The sequence below is a fragment of the Orycteropus afer genome, unplaced genomic scaffold, assembly GCF_000298275.1.
Source record: "Orycteropus afer afer isolate SDZICR_OR568_19922 unplaced genomic scaffold, OryAfe1.0 scaffold00016, whole genome shotgun sequence".
In the NCBI taxonomy this organism is placed as follows: domain Eukaryota; kingdom Metazoa; phylum Chordata; class Mammalia; order Tubulidentata; family Orycteropodidae; genus Orycteropus; species Orycteropus afer.
The window spans coordinates 21,787,101-21,811,579 of record NW_006921603.1 but is presented as its reverse complement, the minus strand read 5'-3'; the positions used below and the strand labels follow the sequence as shown (position 1 = coordinate 21,811,579).

General features: G+C 41.3%; 1 protein-coding gene across 1 annotated transcript in view; it reads left to right on the top strand.

Moving 5' to 3' along the window:
• The window catches only part of WLS (Wnt ligand secretion mediator), a 159,651-nt gene that overhangs the window by 94,680 nt on the left and 40,492 nt on the right, over positions 1-24,479 (top strand). The window contains exon 3 of the mRNA XM_007959377.2: positions 15,312-15,436. Within this exon, the coding sequence (XP_007957568.1) occupies positions 15,312-15,436 (125 nt within the window). The remainder of the gene's footprint in view (positions 1-15,311; positions 15,437-24,479) is intronic.

Below are 24,479 nucleotides of genomic sequence, written 5' to 3'. Positions count from 1 at the left end.
GCCAGCCTCCTGGTTAGCAGGTTAGGCACTATGCTACCAGAGCTCCTGGCTTTATTCATAGTTGCTAAAAATTGGAAGCGACCAAGAAGTTCTTCATGGATAAATTGTGGTCCATCTATTTAATAGAATATTATTCAGTGATAATAGAAATGAGCTATAAACCTACAAAAAGACATGAAGAAATCTTAATGCATATTGCTAAGTGAAAGAAACCACTTGGAGAAGGCTGTATAATAAGTGACTTCAATTTTAGGATATTCTAGAAAAGGCAGAATTATAGAGACAGTAAAAAGATCAGTGGTTGCCAGTATCCAGGGGGATTGGGGAAGGGTGAGCAGTGAAGCAGAGTGTTTTAAGGGCACCTGTGGTGGTGGTGGTGAAATTGTTCGGCATCATACTGTATTAGTGGATACAAGATATTATGCATTTGTCAAAACCCATAGGACAACACAACACAAAACTTGAACCCTAATGTAATCTATGGACTTTAGTTAATAATAATGTATTATATTGGCCCATCAAATGTAACAAAATTATTACACTAATGCAAGATGTTAATTACAGGAGAAACTAAATCAGAAAGAAGAAGGGGCATATGTGAACTCTACTTTTGTGTAATTTTCTGTAAGCATAAAATTGCTGTAAAAAGTAAACCCATTAAGAAGAAATCAGATTGGATGGTCCATCTAGCATGACAGGTTTCAGAACTATATTGATTCCATCTTGATGGTAGTGCAGGTTTTTCATTCCAAATAGGCTTCCTTTCCAACCCTGACAACTATGAATACATCACCAGTATGCTATGATATGACACAAATCATGCTGTACCCAGATGAGAGCTGTACAATTTTTCTTCTCTGGGATTTCTTTCCAGAAGCCCCATCTGCTCTCTCATTCCTGTAGTTGGACAAGCACAATGCAGGCCCACCCTTTTACTGAGACCAGCACGAGGTCAGAGAACTGGTTTCTAGCCCCCTAGGTTACATCGTGTCTTCCTCCATCACCTACACTAGCCCTGTTAAGCAGGACGCTAGTGTAACCCCATGTCTTAATTCAGAAGAGAGAGTGGTAAAGAGACAGTGTCACACTCACGATCACTTCCCTTGAAAGTTCCCTTTCACCCCAGTCCTAGAAAACAGACTCATGATTGTACCTTGGAGGGACCAGTGAGCCAAATTTAAAGGAGATCCTTTTTCTTGAGGGGTGTTCATATGTGTGTTTTTGCATGTGTATGTGCATGTGTGTGTACATGAACATATATGTGTGGGGATAAGGTTAGGGTAGCAGGCAGAATGGAAAGAAAATGTGAATGCCACCAAAATAAGACCAGATTGCTTGTGTGGTATAGAGGTGACACAAAGTGATGGGAAATTTGGGTTGTAGAAATATTTAGAGAAAGGAGGATGATACTCATTAATTTAGCAAATATTTAATGAATATTGTATAAAATCATGGGTGATATAGCTGTGAACAAGATTGAGGGAGTCCCTCAATCAAAATTGTTGCTTTCAGGAACTTCTCAGTGTAAATGAGGAGGTAGATAGGGAGAGTGATAAAGGTAAGTAGACAGGTAGTTTGATTGCAGTATGATAAGGGTATGGGCTAGATGAACAGGTGCTATGGAAGCAAGAGGAGGATACTTGATAGTGTTTTGGTGGGTGAGGGAAAGCAGGAGTGAAAGCTGAGTGGAATCCTAAAAGTTGAGATTAGTAGAAGCTGAGTCCGGTATAAATAGGGGATGCTGAGCACTTCTACAGAGTCCTGTCTACAGCCCACGGGAAAGAGGGCCTTTTGCAATTCACCCTCTCAAATGGGGTGCCTCATTAAAGTTCCATGTGCTAGCAGTGACTTTGAATGCAAGTTTAAACTCACTCTCACTGCTGTCGAGTCAGTGGCAACTCATAGCGACCCCTCCTTGGGTTTCTGAGGTGGTATATCTATGGAAATAGATTGCCCATCCTTCCTTCTGATGAATACAAGTTTAGGTAAGTAAAATTGTTGTTAGCTGCCATTGAGTCAGCCTCGACTCAAGGTGACTGTACACGTGAACTGCTCCATAGGGTTTTCTTGGCTGTAATATTTTCAGAAGCAGATCACCAGGCCTTTTCTTCTATGGAGCCTCTAAGTGAGTTAGAACTGCCAACCTTTAGGTTAGAAGCTTATTGCAAATCACTTGCACCCCTGGGCTCAACCAGTGTTTACAGAACCAGGGCTTTACTGATCACTTTACAGGTGTTATCTGATTTAATCGTCATAACCACAGAAGTCAGGCATTACCAAATCGTCATAACCATAGAAGTCAGGCATTACCATTAGGCTTATTTTATAGATAGTAAAGTTGAGGGAAGGAGCCCTGGTGGGGCAATGGTTAAGTGCTCAGCTGATAGATAACTGATAGATAGGCGGTTCAAACCCACCAGCTGCTCTGTGGGAGAAAGATGTGACAGTGTGGCAGTCTGCTTCTGCAAAGATTTACAATCTTGGTAAAGGAAGACACTCGGAGAAGCACAAGAGTTAAAGTCAACAAAGGTAAATATTGTCACATACACAATCCTGCAATAACAGTAATAGCAATAATCTAGGAGTGAGTATCATGCTTGGTAAACTGGAGGGTCAACAAAAAATAGAAGGCCCTCAACAGGATGGATTGACACAGTGGCTGTGATGATGGGCTAAGGTATAGCAAAGATTGTAAGGCTAACACAGGACTGGGCAGTGTTTCATACTGTTGTACATAGGGTTGCTATGAGTTGGAGCCTAGTCAATGGCACCTAATAACAATGACAACAGGAGTGAATACATATGTAAACACACAAGCTGAAGAGGAATGGGAAGACAAATAGGACTACCCCCAGGAATATATATATATATATGTATAGGTTTGACAGAGGGTGGTTCTACATATGTATTTATATGTACTTCAAATAAAATGTATCCATGAATATAGTAGGGCAAGGGGCAAGGGACCAAACATTTTAGCCATAACTAAATATCTTGAGCAAATGAATTGCTGGGCCTGGGGGCTCAAGACCATAGTCTCAGGGGATCAGTTGCCATAACACAGTCCACAATGACAACGTTCTGCATCCTACTTTGGTGAGGAGCAACTGAGATCTTAAAATCTTGTGAGCAGCCATCTAAAAGGCAACTATTGGTCTCTCCCCGTCTGGAGCAAAGAAGAGTGAAGAAAATCAAAGATGCGTGGAAATAATTAGTTCAAAGGACTAATGGACCACATGAACCTCACCCTACATTTAGAAGAACTAAATGGGGGCCAGCCACCATTGTTGACTACTCTGAAAGGGAATACAACAGCAGGTCCCAGATAGAGTGGGGAAGAGGGTGGAACAAAACTCAAAATCATAAAAAAACTGGGCTTACTGATCTGATAGAGACTGGTGGTTCCCCTGAGACAATGGTCCTTAGTCACCCCTCAAGCCTCGAAATGAACTCACTCCCATGGATCAGCTTTCATCCAATCAATAGACAGGTCTATGAGGTGATCACTAACACCATGGAGGTACGCACTTCTTAGAACAACCACTCTTATGAGACCAAAAAGGCAGCGTTTGCCTACAGATAAAGTTTGGCAGACAGGAAAGGACAAATGGAAATGGTCAACATAGGGAGGAAGTGGGAAGAGTGCTGTTACATTGTGGTGATGGCAATCAATGTCACAACACAAAATGTGTATAAATTGTTGAATGGAGAACCAATTTGCTCTATAAACTTTTACCCAAATCACCAAACAAACAAACAAAAAGACAGCTTGGGAACTTTTTGGGGGTAGTTCGATTCTGTCTGTGGGGTCTCTATGAGTTGGAATTGACTCAACAGCAACGGGTTTGGTTTGCTTTTAAAGTTGAAGGACTTGCCAAGGGTTGCATACGCACCAAGGGACCCACAGGGACTATGGTCTCAGGCTGTCTCTTCCAAAGCTTTAGCTTTTAACCATCTTCTAAAGTTGAAGAGATACATTCAAGGGGACTTGCCTCGGTGGCAGGAGTGAATGAGAGCTTATAAAATGTGAACCTAGAATGCTAAGCAGGAGCCACATCTTAGCTTTTTATGAAGAGTTTCAACATTCAACTGTGGTTAACATAAAGGCTTTGGAAGCTCTAAAGGTGGCACAGCCAGCTCTGCATTTTAGAAATCATTCTGGCTGCAGTGTGAAAAACAGACAAAAGGAGGACAAACATTTCCATCACCAAAGTCATGGATGATGCAGTCTGACCAGAGGCAGTGGCAGTGAGAAAAGAGAAAAGAGGATGATTCTCTCAAACACCTAACAGAGAGAGTTGACCAGATTTGATGGTTTGGCTTTATGACCATGGAAGAGGAGACATCCAATGGGGAGTAAATATGCAGATTTAAAACTGAGGAACAAAATCTGGACTGGAAATGGTGACTGATGCTCCAAGAGCAGATGGCATCCCTTAGGGCCATCTGAGTCTGTTGAGTTAGAAGGAAAAAGAGCTCTTCTAGAACCTGGTGGACGAGACAGTGATGGTTCAGTGGTAGAATTAACACTTTCCATGCTGGAGACTTGGATTTGATTCTGGCCAGTCCATCTCATGCACAGCTACCAGGCTGTCAATCTACTTCCAGAAATCAGCCAATGAAAACCCTATAAATCATAATGTTGAGATCTGCAGCCGCTCATTGGGATGATGCAGGGCAAGGCAGCATTTTATTCTGTATTTCATGGAGTTACCATGAGCTAACAGCAACAACATAACCTAGCGAACACCAATGGATAAGTTGTTGGACTACCATTAAGTTAGTCTCAACTCAGGGTGACTTCAACTCATGGCAACCTCATGTGTGTCAGAGTAGAACTGTCCTCCATATAGTTTTCAATGACTGATTTTTCAGAAGTAGGTTGCCAGGCCTTTCTTTCCAAGCACCTCTGGCTGTACTTGAACCACCAACTTCCTGGTTATCACCTGAGTGCTCAATTGTTTGTGCTCCAGGGACTTCCCCATGGATATAATTTTTTCTGTATCCTGTGGTCCTTCAGATTCATTTATTGGTAGACAAAAAATTGACATCCTCAATTACTTTTACACATGTATAGCCTTTAAGCATTATTACCTTTGTGCATAATAGGGATAAATGGATGTTTTCTGACTGGGAAGATGTCATGTTGCAAAGGATCTGATGTCCTCTGTTGGGCTAGTCATATTTCATAATGAGCTGACTTCGACTAGAAGATACAGTTTCTGTGGTGCTGGCAAAACTGGATATCCGTTTGAAGAAAAATCACACAGGACCCTTATCTCACACCATATACAAAAACGAACTTAAGTTGAATCAAAAGACCTGAATGTAAAACCTAAAATCATAAAGACCGTCAAAGAAAACTAGGGATAAACTTCGGGGTCCTAATTCAAGGCATAAATACACAATTGAATATAACTGAAAATGCACAAACACTAGAAGACAAAATAGATGACTGGGACCTGGTAAAAATTAGACACTTAAATGCATCAGAATATTTCACCAAAAGAATAAAAAGAAAAACCTCAGACATACACAAAAAAATTTTTGGCAATGACTTATCAGACAAGGAGCTAATCTCTGAAATTTATAGAAAACTTCAGCAACTTAACAACAAAAAGACAAATAATCCAATTACAAAATGGGCAGAGGACATGAACCACTTCACCAAAGACAATATTCAGGCAGCTAACAAACACATAAAGAAATGCTCATGATCATTAGCCATTAGAGAGTTGGAGAGCAAAACGACAGTGAGATATCATCTCACCCCAGCAATAATAGCAAAGTTGAAAAAAAACAGAAAACAAATGCTAGAGAGGGGGTGGATGTGGCAAGACTGGAACCCTCATACACTGCTGGCAGGACTGTAAAATGGTGCAACCACTGTGGAAAATGATATGACGCTTCTTTAAAAAGTTGGAAATAGAAATACCATATGATCCAGCAGTCCCACTGCTAGGTATACCAAAAAAAAAAAAAAAAAAAAAAAAAAAACAAAGCAAAAAACCTCACTGCCATCCAGTCATTCCAACTCATAGCAACCCCCACTGGGTTTCCAAGGCAGTAAAACTTTATGGAAGTAGATTGCCCTGACTTCCTTCCATGAAGCAGCTGGTGGGTTAGAAACACCAGCCTTTTGGTTAGCAGTCAAATGCCTTAGGCGCTGCACCACCAGAGCTCCTTACTACTAAGTATATAAACCAAAAACCAAACTCATTGCCACCCAGTTGATTCCAACTCATAGTGACCCCATAGGGTTTCCATGGTTGTAAAGCATATTGCCTCATCTTTCTCCTATGGAGCAGCTAGTGGATTCAAACCATTAACTTTTTGGTTAGCAGCCAAATGCCTTAAACACAGCACTGTTCACAATAGCAAAAAGATAGAAACAACCTGTGATAGTTGGAGCTGTGTGTCAACTTGGCTGGACCACAATTCTGTGTGGTTTAAGCAGTTGTGATGTGGATTATTCCCATGATGGGATCATATGTATATGTTTTGAGCAGCCAATCCATTGAAAGGGAGTTTCCCTAGGGGTGTGGCCTGCTTCATATATATTTTTGGATGTACTGGGAAAAGAGACACTCTTCTGTGGATTAGGATCCTGTTGTGCTGCCTACAACTGTCCGTGAGTGAACAATCCACCATTTGGCCTGGAGATCTGGATTCGTCATTCATTGGAGTCAATAGCCAGTATATTACCTGCCAACCTTGAGCTCCTCAGCCCCTGCAGCTGCGTGAGTTAGGAAAAGCCTCCAGCTTGGCGTTTGATCCAAAAACTTGGGACTTGCCAGCTTCTATAAGTATGTGAGCCATTTTCCTAAGATAAATTTCTCTTCCTCTATATGGATATAAAAGCTTTACTGGTTTTGCTTCTCTAGAGAACTCAGCCTAATACACAACCTAAATCTCCATCACTGGGGGAATGGATCAGCAAACTAGGGTATATACACACAGTGAAATACTACTCTGTGAAACATAATGAGGATGAACTGAGAGCCTGTCACATTGAGTGAAGTTAGTCAGTCACAAAGGAACAAATATTGTATGAGACCACTATTGTAAAAAGTTAAGAAAAAGGTTTCACAGAAAAATAAAAATTATTTGATGGTTACTAGGGATGGGTGGGCAAGGGAGGGTAAACCACTGAACTGATGTTGTTGTTGTTATGTGCCATCGAGTCGGACCCAACTCATAGCGACCCCTCCTTGGGTTTCTGAGGCAGTATCACTATGGAAGTAGATTGCCCAACCTTCCTTCTGAGGAGTGGCTGGTGGGTTTGAACCACCAGCCTTCTGGTTAGTAGTAAAGTGCCTTAGACACTAGAGGGGAGGAAAAAGAAAACTGTTTCTGAGTACAGCAGTTGGTAGGAGAAAGTTCTTATACCTGGAAAGTATTTCTCCACAGTTCAAATGCTTGGAGTGATGGGGAAAGAGCAGAGCAGTAATGCAGACTAAACTGTTAGGCTGGTTTGTGAAATAATTGTACTCATTCATTTTTATAACTGCTTACACCCAGGCCCTTGGGGCATCAAGAAAACAGCCAGGGCCAAATTTATAATTAGTTGTCCATTTTTGCAAGACCTAACTATGAATGAGGAGCTCTGGTAGGTACACTGGTTAAAGTGATTGGCTGCTAACCAAAAGGTAGATGGTTCAAATCTACCAGGCACTCCATGGGAGAAAGGTATGACAGCCTATTTCTGTAAAGATTTATAGCCTTGGAAACCCTATAGTGCAGTTCTGCTCTGTCCTATAGGGTTGAGGACAGTGGGCTTTTTGTTTGTTTGTTTTTGGTTTAGCTGTAGATATAGGACAACGTTGGTTTTGTTATATCCTTAATTGAAAGTGTCAAGAAAATGCAAGGCAGGTCAGAGGGTTTTTGATTGAGGAAGGAATGCTGGAATAAACAACACCCAGATTATCTGTCTGCAGAGGGAGGAGGCTCATCTGCACATCCTTCTAGGGTTACCCAGACAAATTGCCCTGTGTGACATGGGAATGCACATGAGTGGTTTGAAATCTCTTTCATTTTTTCTGGAGGCTAGGGCCCAGGAAATTCAGGGTTTCTCAGGGAACATAAAAGCTTTTGCCAAGCATAAAATAATTCTTTATTTTTTCTTAATGTTACTTGTCCTCCCCACCCCCATCCCCCTTTATTTCCAGCTAATCATTCAGCAGTATAACCTGTCAGTCCAGGGAATGGAGGGATAAAGAACCAGAATTTTGCTTTGTGCCAAGCATTTGGTCCTATCAACAACTTTAGGAAGTAGGTCCTACTATTTCCATCTTGCAGAGGTGGACACTGAGACTTATTCAAGTTCACCTAGCCAGGAAGACTTACAGATAGAATTCAAAACTAGGTCTTTCTGGGCCTCCAATTCATGGTCTTTATGCTACCATTTGTGGAGTTCTGGTGGTGTAGTGCCTAAAGGCATCTGACTGCTAACCAGAAGGTTGGTAGTTCAAACTCACCAGCCACTCCATGGAAGGAAGACTGGCTAATCTACTTCTGTAAAGATTTGCTGCCTCAGAAACACAAAGGGCATCACTATGAGTCAGAATCGACTTGATGGCAGTGAGTTTGGTTTTGAGTTTATACTACCATTTGGCTGCTAACCAAAGGTCATTGGTTTGAACCCACCAGGCACTCCATGGAAGAAAGATGAGGCAATCTGCTTCTGTAGAGATTTATAGCCTTGGAAACCCTATGGGAGTCAGTGAGTCAGAATCGACTAGATAGCAGTGAATATCATTGTATTTTCATATACTACCTTTGCTAGCAAAACTATTAAGTGAGAAGCATTATGATAACCTACTCAATGATGCTGCAAGTAGCATCTTTCATCATTTTACACCCAAGGGCCATCCTTACATCAAGCAGCTGCTGAGAGCTTTCTGTGGTGCTTAGCCACTTTCCCATGTATTTGTCCCCCCACTCTATTTTTGGTTCTGTACAGGGCTTCCTATCTTCTGGCTTTCTGCTTCTCTGCAGGAAGTTGTTGTTGTTAAGTGCCATCGAGTCGTTTCCAACGACTCATAGCGACCCCATGCATAGCAGAACGAAACAGTGCCCGATCCTGTGCCAGCCCCACAATCCCTGCTATACTTGAGTCCATCATCGTAGCCACTGTGTCAGTCCATCTCGTTGAAGGCCTCCCCCTCTTTCGTCGACCCTCCACCCTACCAAGCATGACATCCTTCTCCAGGAAATGGTCCCTTCTTACAACATGACCAAAATAGGTGAGACGAAGTCTGGCCATTCTTGCTTCCAAGGAGCATTCTGGCTGCACTTCCTCCAGGACAGATCTGTTAGTTCTTTTAGCAGTCCATGGTACTTTCAGCATTCTTCGCCAGCACCACAACTCAAAAGCATCAACTCTTCTTCGGTCTTCCTTATTCATTGTCCAGCTCTCACATGCATACATGGAGAGAAGATTGAGGTTGTCAAAGAATTCACGTTGCTTGGTTCTATGATCAATGCCAACGGAAGCAGCAGTCAGGACATTAGACGACGTGTAGCACTGGGAAAGTCAACTGCGAAGGAACTGTTTCAAGTGCTGAGGGGCAAGGATATCTCCTTGAGGACTAAGGTGCGCCTGACACAAGCCATGATATTTCCAGTTGCCTCTGCAGGAAGACTGATTGGCAAATGCTTTTCTGGTGGCATAGTGCCAAAGGCATTTGACTGCTGACCAGGAGGCTGGCTGTTCAAACCCACCAGCCACTCCTCGGAAGGAAGGTTGGGCAATCTACTTCCATAGTGATGTTGTTATTGTTATGTGCCCTCAAGTAGGACCCGACTCATAGTGACCCTCCTTGGGTTGCCGAGGCAGTATCACTACGGAAATAGATTGCCCAGCCTTACTCCTGAGGAGTGGCTGGTGGGTTTGAACCACTAGCCTTCTGGTTAGCAGTCAAGTGTGATACTGCCTCAGAAACCCAAGGAGGGGTCACTATGAGTCGGACCTGACTCGATAGTAGTGAGTTTGGTTTTGGTTGTTTTCTCATGGAGGATAGTATAAGTAGTACTCAGATAAATGCTTTCTAAGAAGATTTGGTCAGTGTTTCCCAATGTGGAAAGGCACAGATCTGTCTGCCTGTAATCACATTCTGAAGACTGAGTCTGCTCCCACAGAACCCAGGAGAACAGGTTTCCTCATGTCAGAGTGTCGCCCCCGTAACAGGATGGAAATAGTACATGTAACCAACCACAGTGCCTTTTTACACCTCCTTTCCTGATATTTTGACTGAATTTTCTACTGAACCAAAATATGTCTCCAAAGCCATTTGAGAAATGTGAAGCTTGGCCAGCCCATAGGAGAGCAAAGCTGCTGGTCTGGTATAGGTGTGGAAAACCATGGATTTCATATTTATAAACACCCTTTGCCAATACCTTACAACTTTACCACATGCAACAGGTTTAGCCAGCAGCCTTGTTTTATAAGAGATGTGTTCCAAGTGCCAAATGTACCCCTGGCCTTGTTGCTGTTCTCCCAGGGAATTCACACTGGGTTCTTCACCTTCATTATCTGTGGGGTGAAGTGTTGCCACACAGTATCCTAGGAGTCACAAAACTGGTGTTTTATTACATGCAACATAGTCATTAAAGATGAACTTATTTTTGAGTCCATTGGAGACAGAAGAGAAAATGGTTCAGGTGACTGTCTTCACACCATTGCTTCTCTGCCCAGTGCTTTCTTGTTTTTTGGTCCAGATTTGGGGAGGAGTTCAGAGTGGGAAGCTCCAAGTTCTTGAAACCTGGTCAGTACTTTGAATTAAAGGCAAGTGGCATAGTCCCTAAGGCATTTGACTGCTAACCAGAAGGCTGGTGGTTCAAACCCACCGGCCACTCCTCAGAAGGAAGACTGGGCAATCTTCTGTAGAGATACTGTTTTGGAAACCCAAGGAGGGGTCACTATGAGTTGGAATCTTGGAATCTACTCAACAGCACTGAGTTTGGTTTTTGGTTTATGAGTCTTTCACTTCCCAAATAAAATGATAACAATAGCTAACACTTCATGTTTACTGTACTCTTCTAAACATTTTTCAGACAGTAACTAACTTAATAATCACAAAATCCTAGGAGATAAGTTCTGTTTTACCAGGTAAGGAACCTGAGTGTTCCAGGGGTGGTATGACAGGGCTAGGGAGGGATTCAAGAGAGTCACTTGAACAGGCCATTCTGCCTGTGGTTTCTGTTTTTTTCATACACCATGAAAGATGCTAAAGGTAGTAAGACAGTATATAGGCTGTGAAACTCTAAAAGCTTCCTTATGTGTTTCTTGGGGTGAGACTTTCTGAGCCTTAACCTCTTTACCTCATAAATAAATAATAACAGATTGTTCAAGATAATAGATTGTATAAGAAATAAGTAGCTAATATGTATGAATTAGGCAGCACATGTTATAAATTTAGTAAACAATAATAAAAAGCTTTGGAAAAGTTTTACTTAATTGTGAAGTGGATGGAAGTGAGTGGTAGGCTGGTGGTCAGTATGAGGAGATTCAGTGTTACTTCCTTAGATGTAATACAGAGATAGCCTGATGTTTTATGAGCTCTCCCTTGTATTTTTTTGCTTTGTTTTGTTCTTAGTTTTAGTGAATTTTTGTTGCTGTGTGCCATCGAAATGATTCCAACTCACAGTGACCATATAGGACATAGCAGAACTGCTCCATAGGGTTTCCTAAACTGTAATCTTTCCAGGAGCAGATTGCAGATATTTCCCCCCACAGTCCTGCTACTAGTGGGTTCACACCACCACCCTTTCAGTTATTAGCTCTTCCCTTAACCGTTGTGCTACAGGGGCCCATTGTTAGTGAATTAGTCACAGACATTTAAAATAAGGAGATATCTCATAAAACTCTGAATTTCTGGCTTTTCCTGAAGAAAATCTGGTAACATCAACCTATATATAGTACTCATGGAAACTATTGGCTAGAGCCAAAAGCAATTGCTTCCTTTAGATAGAGATCACTTTCATTTCAAACCCAGCCTGTCTGTGATCACTCATGTAGTTAGGGCCAGAACCAGGACTTGAACCTCAGTGCTCCTAGTCTTCCACCTTAGTGTTCTTGGGACAGTGTCACACTTCTCCAGTTCATTTTGAGAAATGATGCTGTATTGGTTTTAGAAGTTCCTCCTGGCCCTCAGGGCTCTGGGGTGAGATTAGAGAATTCTGGACATTAGCATGAGTCACTCTTGGAGCTACCCAGGGACACCGCATGTTTTTCTACTATAGAAAGCAGGGTGTTTGGCCAGAGTTGAGGGGATCCTCTATGCAGTATGATCCACTTATCTGTTACTGCTGCTGAGCTCTACTGCTTTTCTACCAAGAGAGGTAGTAAAGGGTAGTGGGGTGCTGGGGTGATCCAAACAGAGATTGAGGTCCCAGCTCTGCCATTTACTGGCTATGTACTCTTGGGCCATTTATGTGACCTCAGTCTTATTTGTAATGATAGGAATTGCCCTCCATAGCATGGGTATGAGGATAGAAGGTGGTAATGTTTAAAGCACCACAAATTAGTATCCAAAAAAAAAGACAGCTGTTACTCTTACTAAAGACTTCAATATTTGTATTTTGTGATTTTTTTGAGGGGCTTCTTTGTCATAAGTTAGTCTGTTTCCTTTCAGCTGTATAAAAGATGAAGACACTTTTGAAATAGAAGCTGTCTTCCTCATCTTATCAACAAGAATGGGACTTTGTCAAACTACTTAATATCTGAGAACCTCTGTGTGGTATAGTAAATTACTTTGTGTGGCTTTTCTACCCATAAGTCTTTGTAAACTCCAAGGTGGGATTTGCTATGAGCAACTGAGGAGCTCCTGATTGCTGAAGGTGTCCACCTGGAGTATTTCTCTTGGGAGTGGCACAAAACAATGTTCTGGGAGGTGCCCACTCTCTCAGGTGCTTAGAGTTCTGATGCTATAATTGGCTAGTTTGACCACCCTGCCGGGCTCAAAAAGGAGGCCTCCTGTAGGCAGAACTCTCTGACTGCTGGTTGAGGAAGACATGCTGCCGAAAGAGACACACGCCCCTGAAAGAGACACGCGTTGCTGGGAAAGAGACGCGAGAGACACGCATTGCTGAGTGAGACATCAAGGGACCAGCACTGCTGGGAAAGAGACTGTGAGAGACTGCTGGCTGAGGGACGGTGGGCTGGGAGAGAGATTGAGCGCTCTTCCTGAACTTGAGTTGTAGCCTGGTGCTTCCCTAATAAACCCTGTAATCTGTGAGTTCTGTGTGGCCACTGCAGCGAATTATCGAACCCAGGAGAGAGGTGGTGGGTGCTTTGGGAGGAACGGTTGGTGAAAGGGCTGGAGGGAGGCAGCATGTCTGGCCTTGCAGTAATAGGTCTTGGGTTACTGCTGGTAATCCTGTCTTCCTCTTGTGGGATTAGAGGAGGTCAGAACATGTGGCCTCATTGCCGTTTTTGCACTCTGTTTACTCATTAATCAAAAGGGAACATCAGTGTCTACTTCATAGATCTGTTGGGAAAATTAAATCAGGTAAACTAAATGAAAGCACCAAAGTCATAGGGGCTTAATATAGAGTATGTTAAAATGATGGTTGAATTTTTGTTTTGTTTTCAGCAACATATTTCTAAACAGTTTTCCCCAACAGATCTGAATAGCTATTAAAGGTGGAACCAAGCAAGGAGGGCCTATCTATCCTTCACTCTCTTCTGAGGCACCTCCTCTGAACCAGGCCTGCTCCTAATGTGTGTAGGACCCAGGGCAAGGATACTAATGAGTCTACATATTTAGAACTGGTAAATCAGGCCACTAAACTGTTTAGTCAAATGTGTTCTTTTCTCCTGTCTTGACAAATTTTCTTTAATTTTTACCTTCAAATTTACCGTGTTTGTATCTAAATATTGTTAGACTCCTTGGAATTCTGAGCCAAAATGTGACTGAACAGAGTATGGGCTCTCAGGCTCCATTTCTCCCTACTCCCAGCTACATCCCCTATAGAGAGAGGCCTTGTGTGCTTTTGTGTGGACACATAGGTTCAGGTTCAGTAAACATTAATCAAGTACCTACTGTATACCAGGGAACATGCCAATATCTTCACCTACTTGACCTTCTTTAGTTCTTATAATAGCCCCGGAGGTGGATATTGCTTTGTTGTTGTTGTTAAGTGCTGTCAAGTTCATTCTGGCTTAAAGCAATGCTGTGTACAAATGAAACACTGCCCGGTCCTGTGCCATCTTGCTGTGCTTGAGCCCATCAGTGCAGCCATTGTGTCAATCCATCTTGTTGAGTGTCTTTCTCTTTTTTGCTGCTTTACAGATACTGCTTTGAAGATGAGCACACTAGGGTTTCTGGATGTTGTTATTTACTCGAAGCTGTAACCAGGGTCTAGCATCAAACTCGGTCTCATATCCTCAGTAGGTGCTGGCTTTCCACTCATTTTGGAAATGGGGTCTCATGCTTTTCTTTTTTTCCTTCCCCATTTAAGATCCTTCTGCTCTTGAATTTGCTTTGCATAGTATAAAATGTACAAAATGAATAGATGCATTTGTTACTAATCTGATCTCTTTAATGAGTGGTAACTTAAACACATTCATGTTCCTTACTGTGAATATCCATTAATACAATTATGTACTCAATATTACATTCCTATCTGTGCATAACTCTTTAGTTTTGGAAAGTTCATCTACCTTTTACTTTTGTCCAAAATATGAAGAAGAGGTTTTGAGCATTCAGAGAAGCAGTAGATCCTATATTTGAGAGTGTGTTGGGAATGATTTTGAGAAAGATGTGTACAGATGCGAACATGCAAGGAGGAGAGTTCCCAAGGCACTGAAATTACGTCCCAAGAGTGACTGAAGGATGTGGTCACATTAAATGGAAGAGAAAAATATAGGCAACTATGGTATGGTTTTCAAGTACCCAACGTACTTTTTGTGGAAGACGGACCTCCTTTTCCATGTGACTCCCATGGACAGACTTCAGACCAATGGTGCAAGTTTCAGGAGGAAAATTTCTGACCCCAAGCCAGAATGTGACCATTTGACCTAAAAGTGGTAGGAGCTACTTTGGAGAGAGTGAGGGCCCCATCCCTGGAGGAGTTTTAGCTCTTTGACCGCTGGCAAGGTTTATGAAAAGGGAGTTGTCAGTGAGCTTAGGCTTTTCATTTTATGACCTTTAAGTTTTCAGGTTTGGAGTTGCAGGCTTGGTTTGATAAGAATTAATATATCTCTTTTTCTTGTTTGTTCCCATGGCAGAGCTTATGAGAATTTTTGAACTCTTTCCAAAGTATCTTCAAAAAAGTCTTTTCTGAATTGTGGCACCTTTCTCCTGCAGGAGAAAATGCAGAAGTTTCCATGGACGTTTCCCTGGCTTACCGTGATGATATGTTTGCTGAGTGGATGGAAATGGCCCATGAAAGAGTGCCACGGAAACTCAAATGCACTTTTACATCCCCCAAGGTAGGATGCCTTGATGTGCATGTTGATGGTGTTTGTACTTGGTCCTAGATATGTGGAAAGATTTGCTTTTGCTGTTCATAAATGTGCCCCTTATAGCTTAGCATGCATAACCCACAAAGGTTCGTCATTATCTTTTGTCTTAGTAGAGAAAAGGTTACTATAGATATTTCATGTCCTTGGTTTGACTGTTTTCTCTGAAATACCTCCATAAAGCAACTTTTGATTCTTTGATAAATAGCTGAAAGTGTTTGAAGAACTTTGCTAAGTTATTTCTGGGTGTGAGAATCTGTTCACGTTGGTTTAATGCTCATGTCTTAACTTCTGTGTTTCATAGGCATCTGTTTATGGCCAAAGTTAAAATCTGAGAGGTATGAGGACTAACAGTGAGCACCAAGACAAATAGAAGATCTGAGAGAGGAAATCTGGCTTCTGGTCTTCTTATCCCTTCTTAAGGTTCTCCCTTCTCCAGTTCTTCCAGGAAGATTCACTTACATACCCTTAGGAGCTTACTATCATGCATTGAGAGTAGGGAGATATTTTCTTTTTTGGCAAAAGTCTTAGGTTTCTCATCAACTAAAATTCAGGAATTATCAGAATGACTGTTTGCGTAGAGACTGGTAGAACCCCAAGAATGTGGCCCTGGGTTGTCCTTTGGGCCTGGAGCTGGACTCACTTCTGTGGATTAGCTCTCAGCCAAACAGTAGAAAGGCCTACAAGCTGAACACCTCACCCAGGGAGATGCCCCTCTTAGATCAATCAACCATGAGACATCAGAAGGGCAGCATTTGTATAGAGGGAAAGCTGGACAGACCGGAATGCCTAGATAAGAAGGACACAGGAAAGGGGCAGTCACAGGTAAGGGATGGGAGGAGAGTTTGTTATTGTTGCAATTGTAATCAGGGCCATGAAACCAAATGTGCATGAACTTTTGAGAGTAAAACAAAATCTGCTGTGTGGATTTGTACCCAAATCACAATAAAAAAAATTAAAAATGAAAATAAAATTCAGAAATTGCCTCTTTGATATTCAGAGGATAGTAAGATTTGATGGCATGAGCACCAAATGAGAAATAGTTAGGGATCCTTTTCACACTGTAGATACTGCACACACCTCCCCAAAATTCGGATCCTTCCTCCCTCTCCTCTCTCCTACCCTTTAGTCACTGCAGAGGTGAGGTGGAGCCATAGTTACTGTTACTCATGGTTGCTCATGTTCCTCAAGTATATTGGGATGAACACTACCAGCTGGCTGATCTCATGTCACTATGGGTACAGAAATGGTCTGTTATTCCTTATGTGAAGTGCATAAGGGTCCAACCGCTGAAATGTGATGCATTCTTCCTTATGTCTTTTCTCATTTGACATTTTTAGATAAGTTGATCTTAAAGAATTTAGACAGCTTTGAAGCACCCACTCTGTTGATCAATTTAGTTTATCTTCTCTTCAAAGTATTTCCTAACTGTGCTGTATGTAGGCTTTTTCCTACAAGTACAATATTTGGGTTTCTGATGAAGTAGTAAGTAAGAATGGCAAGTTGAATGCTCTTGAGTACCATGCTTCAGCTCTATCCTTCCCTAAAGAGAAGGAAGGTGGGGAATAGGCAGAGAGAATCTTATGATGTTAATCTAGATCAAAAGCTGGATTTGGAGCAACTTTGGCTTCAGTTTCAGGCTTCATCACTTCCTCACATATTCTGTCCAGTTTCTGTTCTGAAAAATTGAATGATATTACCTTTTTGGGAGTCTTTGTAAGGACCAGGTAGATAATAAACATAAGCAGGGTGACCTCATAATTTATAATCTGGTCTGGGCTGTGTTTGAGAGTGAAAGGGGTTGTTAACAAGATGGACTCTCAGGAAAAAGTATAAACTAGAGCTTTAGTAGGAGTTCTGGTAGTGTAGTGCCTAAGGCACTTGACTGTTAACCAGAAGGTTGGTGGTTCAAACCCACCAGCCACTCCTCAGAAGGAAGATGGGGCAATCTACTTCCATAGTGATACTGCCTTGGAAACCCAAGGAGGAGTCGCTATGAGTCGGGTACGACTCTACGGCACATAACAACAACAGAGTTGTAGCAGGCAAACTTGTACCCTGCACATAAGCAGCTAACAAAACACCTGGGTCTTACTGACTCTCTCCCACTTGACCTAGTACCCTAGTGAAGAGCTCAGAAAGTGGGATCTGAAAACACACAGTATCAGCAACACCTGAGAGTTCATGGGAAATCCAGATTCCTAGATGTTTTAGCTTCTTAGGGCTGTGGTAACAAAGTACTACAAGGTGGGTGGGTTTAAACAACTGAAATTTGTTATCACACAGTTTCAGAGACTAGAAGTTTAAATTCTTGGTGTCAGCAAGGCCATTTTCTCTCTAAAAGCTGTAGAGGCAGATCCTTTCCTGTCTCTCTCAACTTCTGGAACCCCAGGCATTCCTTGGTTTGTAGATGCATCTTCAAGGGCATATTTCTGTGTCTTTCTATCTCTTCTCTTTTATAAGGACACCAGTCATATATGATTAGAACTCACCCTACTCCAATATGACCTTATGTTACCTACTGCCATCTACTTGATTCCGACTCATGGTGACCCTATAAGACAGAGTAGAGCTGCCCTATAGGGTTTCTAAGTCTGTAAGTCTTTACAGAAGCCTCATCTTTCTCCTGTGGAGCAGCTGGTGGATTTGAACCACCAACCTTTTGGTTAGGAGCCAGGTGCTTTAACCATAGCACCACCAGAGCTCCTTGACCTTATGCTAACTGATAACATCTTAAAAGACTCTATTTCCAAATGAGATTAGTTCACAGACACCAGGGGTTAAGAGTTTGTTATGAATTGAATTGTGTCCCCTCAAAATAAGTGTTCGAATCCTAACCCCATTGCTGTTGGTGCGTGCTTTCGAGTCACTTCCAACCCAAAGCGACCCTATCTACAACAGAATGAAATACTGCTCAGTCCTGCACCATCCTCACAATCTTTGCTATCTTTGAGCCCTATCACTGCATCCACTGTGTCAATAAGTCTCATTGAGGGTCTTCCTCTTTTTCGCTGACTTCTGCTTTACCAAGCATGATGTCTTTCTATCAGGACTAGCCCTGCCTGGTGACATGTCCAAGGTCATGAGACAGTCTTCCCATGACCTGTCAAGGTCATGACATGTCCAAGGTACATGAGATAATCTTCCCATCCTTGCTTCTGTGAAGCATTCTGGCTGTACTTCTTCCAAGACAGATTTATTTGTTCTCTGGCAGTCTGTAGTATATTTAGTATTCTTTGTCAACATCAAAATTCAAAGGCATCAATTCTTCTGTGCTCTTATCTTTCATTGTCTAGCTTTCATATGCATATGACACTATTGAAAAGACTATGGTCAGGCTCACCTTAGTCCTCAAAGTGACGTCTTTGCTTTTTAACACTTTAAAGAGGAAGAGGTCTTTTGCAGCAGATCTGCACAATAAAATGCATCTTTTGATTTCTTGACTGCTCTTTCCATGGGTGTTGTTTGTGGACCCAACTAAAATTAAATCCTTAAAAACTTCAATATTTTCTCTGTTTATTATGATGTTGCTTATTGGACCAGTTATGAAGATTTTTGTTTCTTTATGTTGAGGTATAATCCATACTGAATGCTTTAAGTGCTTCACGTCTTCACTTTCAGCAAGCAAGGTTGTGTAATCTGCATATCACAGGTTATAAATGACTCTTCCACCACTCCTGATGCCACATTCTTCTACATATAATTCAGCTTCGTGGATTATTTGTTCAATGTATACATTGAATAAATATGGTGAAAAGATGCAACCTTTATGCACACCTTTCCTGATTTTAAATCACTCCCTGTTCTCTTGTTCTTTTTGAAAGACTTCCTCTTAGTCTATGTATAGTCTTTTCATGAACACAATAAAGTGTTCTGGAATTCCCATTCTTCACAATGTTCTCTGTAATTTCTTATGATCCACCCAGTCAAACGTCTTTGCATAGTCAGTTAAACACAGGGAAACATTTTTCTGGTATTCTCAGCCAAGATCCATCAGACATCAACAATGATAGCCCTTGTTCCACATTCTTTTCTGAATTTGGCTTGAATTTTTGACAATTCCCTCTCAATGTACTGTTGCAACCATTTTTGAATGATCTTCAGTAAAACTTTACTTGAATGTGACATTAATGATCTTATTTGATAATTTCTCCATTCTTTTAGATCATCACCTTTCTTTGGAATGGGCACAAATATGTATCTCTTTTGGTTGGTTGGTCATCTATCTTGCATATTTCTTGGCATAGACTAGTGAGCACTTCCAGTTTTGCATCAGCTAGTTGAAACATCTCTGTACATCTGGTATTCCATTAATTCCTAGATCCTTGTTTTTCACCAGTGCCTTCAGTGCAGCTTAGACTTCTCCCTTCAATACTAATGGTTCTTGATCATAAGCTACCTCCTGGCATGGCTGAAAATTGACCAGTTATTCTAATACAGTGACTCTGTGTCCTTCCATCTTCTTTTGATGCTTCTGTGTCGCTCAATATTTTGCCCATGGAATCCTTCAACATTGCAAATCAAAGCTTGATTTTTTCCTTCAGTTTTCAGTTTGAGAAATAATGAGCTTGTTCTTCTTTTTTGGTTTTCTACTCCAGGTCTTTGCACATTTTATTACAATATTTTGTCTTTTCAAGATGCCCTTTGAAATTTTCTGTTCAGCTCTTTTACTTCATCATTTCTTCCATTTGTTTTAGCTAGTCTGTGTTCAAGACCAAGTTTCAGAGTTTCTTCTGATACCTATTTTGATGTTTTCTTTCTTTCTTGTCTTTTTAATCACCTTTTGCTTTCTTCATGGATGAAGTCCTTGATGTCATGCTGCAACTTGTCTTGTCTTTGATCATTAGCGTTCAATACATCAAATCTGTTATTGAGATGGTCTCCAAATTCAGGTGTTTTATACTCAAGGTTGTACCTTGGCTCTCGTGGACTTGTTTTGCTTTTCTTCATCTTTAACTTGAACTTGCATATGAGCTATTGATGGGCTGTTCTGCAGTCAGCCCTTGGCCTTGTGCTAACTGAAAATATTGTGCTTCATCACTGCCTCTTTCCACAGATACAGTCAACTTAATTCCTGTATATTCTATCTAGTGAGAACCATGTGTGCAGTTGCCATTTATGTTGTTAGAAAAAAGTATTTGCAATGAATAAGTCATTGGTCTTACAAAATTCTGTCATGTGATCTCCAGTGTCATTTCTATCACCAAGCCTGTATTTTCTTTTCTATTTTGCATTTCCCTATTGACAGGTTAGGGATAATGATGATGTTTTTCATGTTGTGTCACCATTATTGCTATCGTTTTCTGAAATATTCCACCATTAGCAAATATTCCATAATTAGCATATACTCAAAGCCCCGCAAAAAAAAGGCTTTCCTTTTCCCCCGCTTCTCCTACTGCTGGTAACCACTAATAATCTTTGGTGTGTATGTGTGTGTGTGTATATATATATGGATATGTATATATATGTATGTATGTATGTATGTGGGAACTCTGGTAGCATAGTGGCTAAGACACTTGCCTGCTAACCAGACGGCTGGCAGTTCAAACCCACCAGCCACTCCTCGGAAGAAAGGTTGGGCAATCCTACTTCCATAAAGGGTCCAAGGAGGGGTCGCTATGAGTTGGGTTTGACTCGACGGCACATAACAACAACAACAACAACAATGTATGTATGTATGTATTTTCCTAACCTATCTAGGATTAGCCTCCCCTCCCTTCCCATCCCTGGTAACTAACAAAGAAAGTTTCTTTCTCTGTATAGATCTTTCCTTGACTTTTTACAATAGTGGACTAATACAATATTTGTCCTCTGTGACTGCCTTGTTTCACTAAACATAATGTGCTACAAGTTCATCCATGTTATGCAGTGTTTTGCAGATTCTACATTATTCTTTAGGGTTGCATAGTATTCTTTGTGTGTATGTACCACAGTTTATTTATCCATTCCTCAGTTCGTGGGCACTTAGGTTGTTTCCATCTCTTAGCTATTGTGAATAGTGCTGCACCAAGGCTGTATTTTCCAACTACTGATCCTTCTTTTTTTTAACTTTTACATTCTAATCACCAATAATTATCAATGCATCTCGATTGCACATTTGAGCAATTTCAGACTACAAGAAGTTGGTAAAAAAAACCTTCAATTTCTTCCATCTTTGGCATTAGTGATTGGTGTGTAAATTAGAATAGTCGTATTAATTGGTCTTCCTTGTATGCATATGGATATTGTCCTATCACTGATAGTGTTGTACTTTAGGATGTATCTTGAAATATTCTTTTTAATAGTGAATATGATGCTGTTACTGTTCAATTGTCATTCATGGCATAGTAAACCATGTTGTTGTTGTTGTTGTAGCGACCCCTCCTTGGGTTTCTGAGGCGGTATCATTACGGAAGTAGATTGCCCAACCTTCCTTCCGAGGAGTAGCTGGTGGGTTTGAACTGCCAGCCTTCTGGTTAGCAGTCAAGTGTCTTAGGCACTACACTACCAGAGCTCCTATGTTTGTCCAATTCAGAATAGCTAATACTAGTCCATTTCAGCTCAGTAATTCCTAGAATAGTGTACTGCAAGTGCTCCATTTCGTTTTTGACATCTTCCAATTTTCTTAGATTGATACCTCATACATTCCACATTACAATTATTAATGGATGCTTGCAGCTATTTCTTCTCATTTTGAGTCATGCCACAGCAAGAAATGAAGGTCCCAAAAGCTTTGTTTCATCCACGTCATTAAGGTGAACTCTACTTTGAGGAGGCAGGTAGGAAAGAACTACCTCTTCAACCTGTGGATATAATCCCATTTGGAATTATTATATTAATAAGACCTGGTGGCGCAGTGGATAAGGCACTTGACTGCTAACCAGAAGGTCAGCGGTTCAAACCCACCAGCTGCTCTGAGGAAGGGAGACTGGGCAATCTACTTCCATAAAGATTTACAGCCTCAGAAACTTCATGGGGGTCGCTATGAGTCAGAAACGACTCAATGGCAATTACTTTTTTTTTTTTTTAATCAGTGTGAAGTGTGTCCTAAACCTAATAACTGCTGAATTTTAAGGAATAGAACAGATAGAGACAAACAAGCACAAATGGGAAAAGATAGATAATTGCTAAGGAATTGAGGATTGCCGGGGTATGGAAGCTGAGACAAGGATCTTTCCCTAGAACTGACGGAGAAAAAGCATTTCCTTCAAGCCAGAGCCCTGAGCTCCAACTTCTATCCTTGTAAGCTATGAGAAAATTGAAGGCACTCACTTGCATTTCTGGTTATAGCAGCACTAGGAAACTAAGACAGACTTCACTGTAATTTTTGGGGATGGAGGGCAGAATTCAGTCCATAATACAAAATCATACCTCAGAACTAATGACTCAAAACCTCAGCGGGTAAGACCAAAGAGAAACTGGAGGTACAAGAGAGAGAAATATTTAATATTTTCAGGTCTTTGTATGCAATGAGGACATTAATTAAAACTTTTCTGTCACTACAAATTGATTGCATCTTTCTGAGCTGAGACTGGTTAAACATCTTAAAGAGCTTGGGATATGGAATTTCATCCTCAGAAAAGGGAAAAGTCATTTCTTACCTTACTCATCCAGTTAGAGGGCACCAGGAAGCAGAGAGTGACAAAGAGGGGTGTTTACCTGAAACTGGTTCTTAATGACAGTTGCTTAATTATTTTTAGAATGTGTTGATCTCTTTCAAGAAAGATATTAAATCTTGAAAGTTGTGAAGGAAATAAATCATAAAATCTATGCTTTTTGATTGCAGTGAAATTTAGTCTTGAGTCTGAAGATTAAATGAGAAATTGCTTTAAAGCTTTTTAGTCCCTGGTGGATTGTGAAGTTTTTTTTTTTTTTTTTTTTAAAAAAAGTCAAGTTGCCACCTGCTGTAATTTGCCCTAATTAGCCAGTCTCTTGGCTGAGTTGGAGGAGGACTGAGGAGGATGGGAGAGATGAAAGAAAGTGAGAGTAAGGAATCATCCTTCGTAAATGCCCTAAATACTGGCAGAGGCAGAGCCTCAGTGCAAAAAGAATTGTCCCTAACAAGATACAGTGAATTTGTTTCTGAGACAGGTAGGCCAGGCTAGGACTCCAAAGTCTAATGTGAGTCTATAAGTTTGTTAAAGTTAGGCAAGGACCCCTCGTCGCACAATTGATACACACTTGATTGCAAACTGACGAGTCGGGGTCAGACCCATCAGCTGCTCCATAGGAGAAAAGATCTAGTGATTTACTTCAGTAAAGTTTACAACCTAGGGAACCCTTTGGGGCAGTTCTGTCATATAAGGTCACTATGAGTCAGAATCAACTCAATGGCACAAAGCAATAAGTGTTACCATCTCTGTAGAGATAGGGAAGTGAAGAATACCCAGAGACCTATGACTAGGGAATTAGAAGGGCCCTAGAGATCATATTTAACTTTCTTGCTTTACTTAGGAGGAAAAGGAGGGTAAATGTGAGGTGATCTTCCCAAGGTCTCTCAGCCAATAAGGGGCGAAGTGAAGAATACCCAGAGATCTCTGTCTAGGGAATTAGAAGGACCCTAGAGATCATATTTAACTTTCTTGCTTTACTTAGGAAGAAAAGGAGGCTAAATGTGAGGACCTTCCGAAGGTCTCTCAGCCAATAAGGGGCAGGATCAAGACTAGAATATAAGCCTCATAGTTTGGAATTCAATACTCTCTTCATGGCAGTACAAGGCCTGTCTTTGGACATCCCTGAGACAAAGTTATTCTTTTCCTTCTACTGCACTGAAGGATCTTCTTCCGTATCAGAGCTGGAGGCAGCAATACGGTACAGCTGGACTTGGAAGACGTCTCTGCGGGACATACATGGTTTGTACTTGACTATTAACCTAAAGATATGGTGGTTCAAACCCACTGATGGTGCTATGGAAGAAAGGCCTAGAGATCTGCTCCCATAGAGATTACAGCCAACAGCTCCTGTAGAGCAATTCTACCCTGTAACATACGGGTGCCACCATGAATTGGAATCACTCAGTGATAATGTTGTTGTT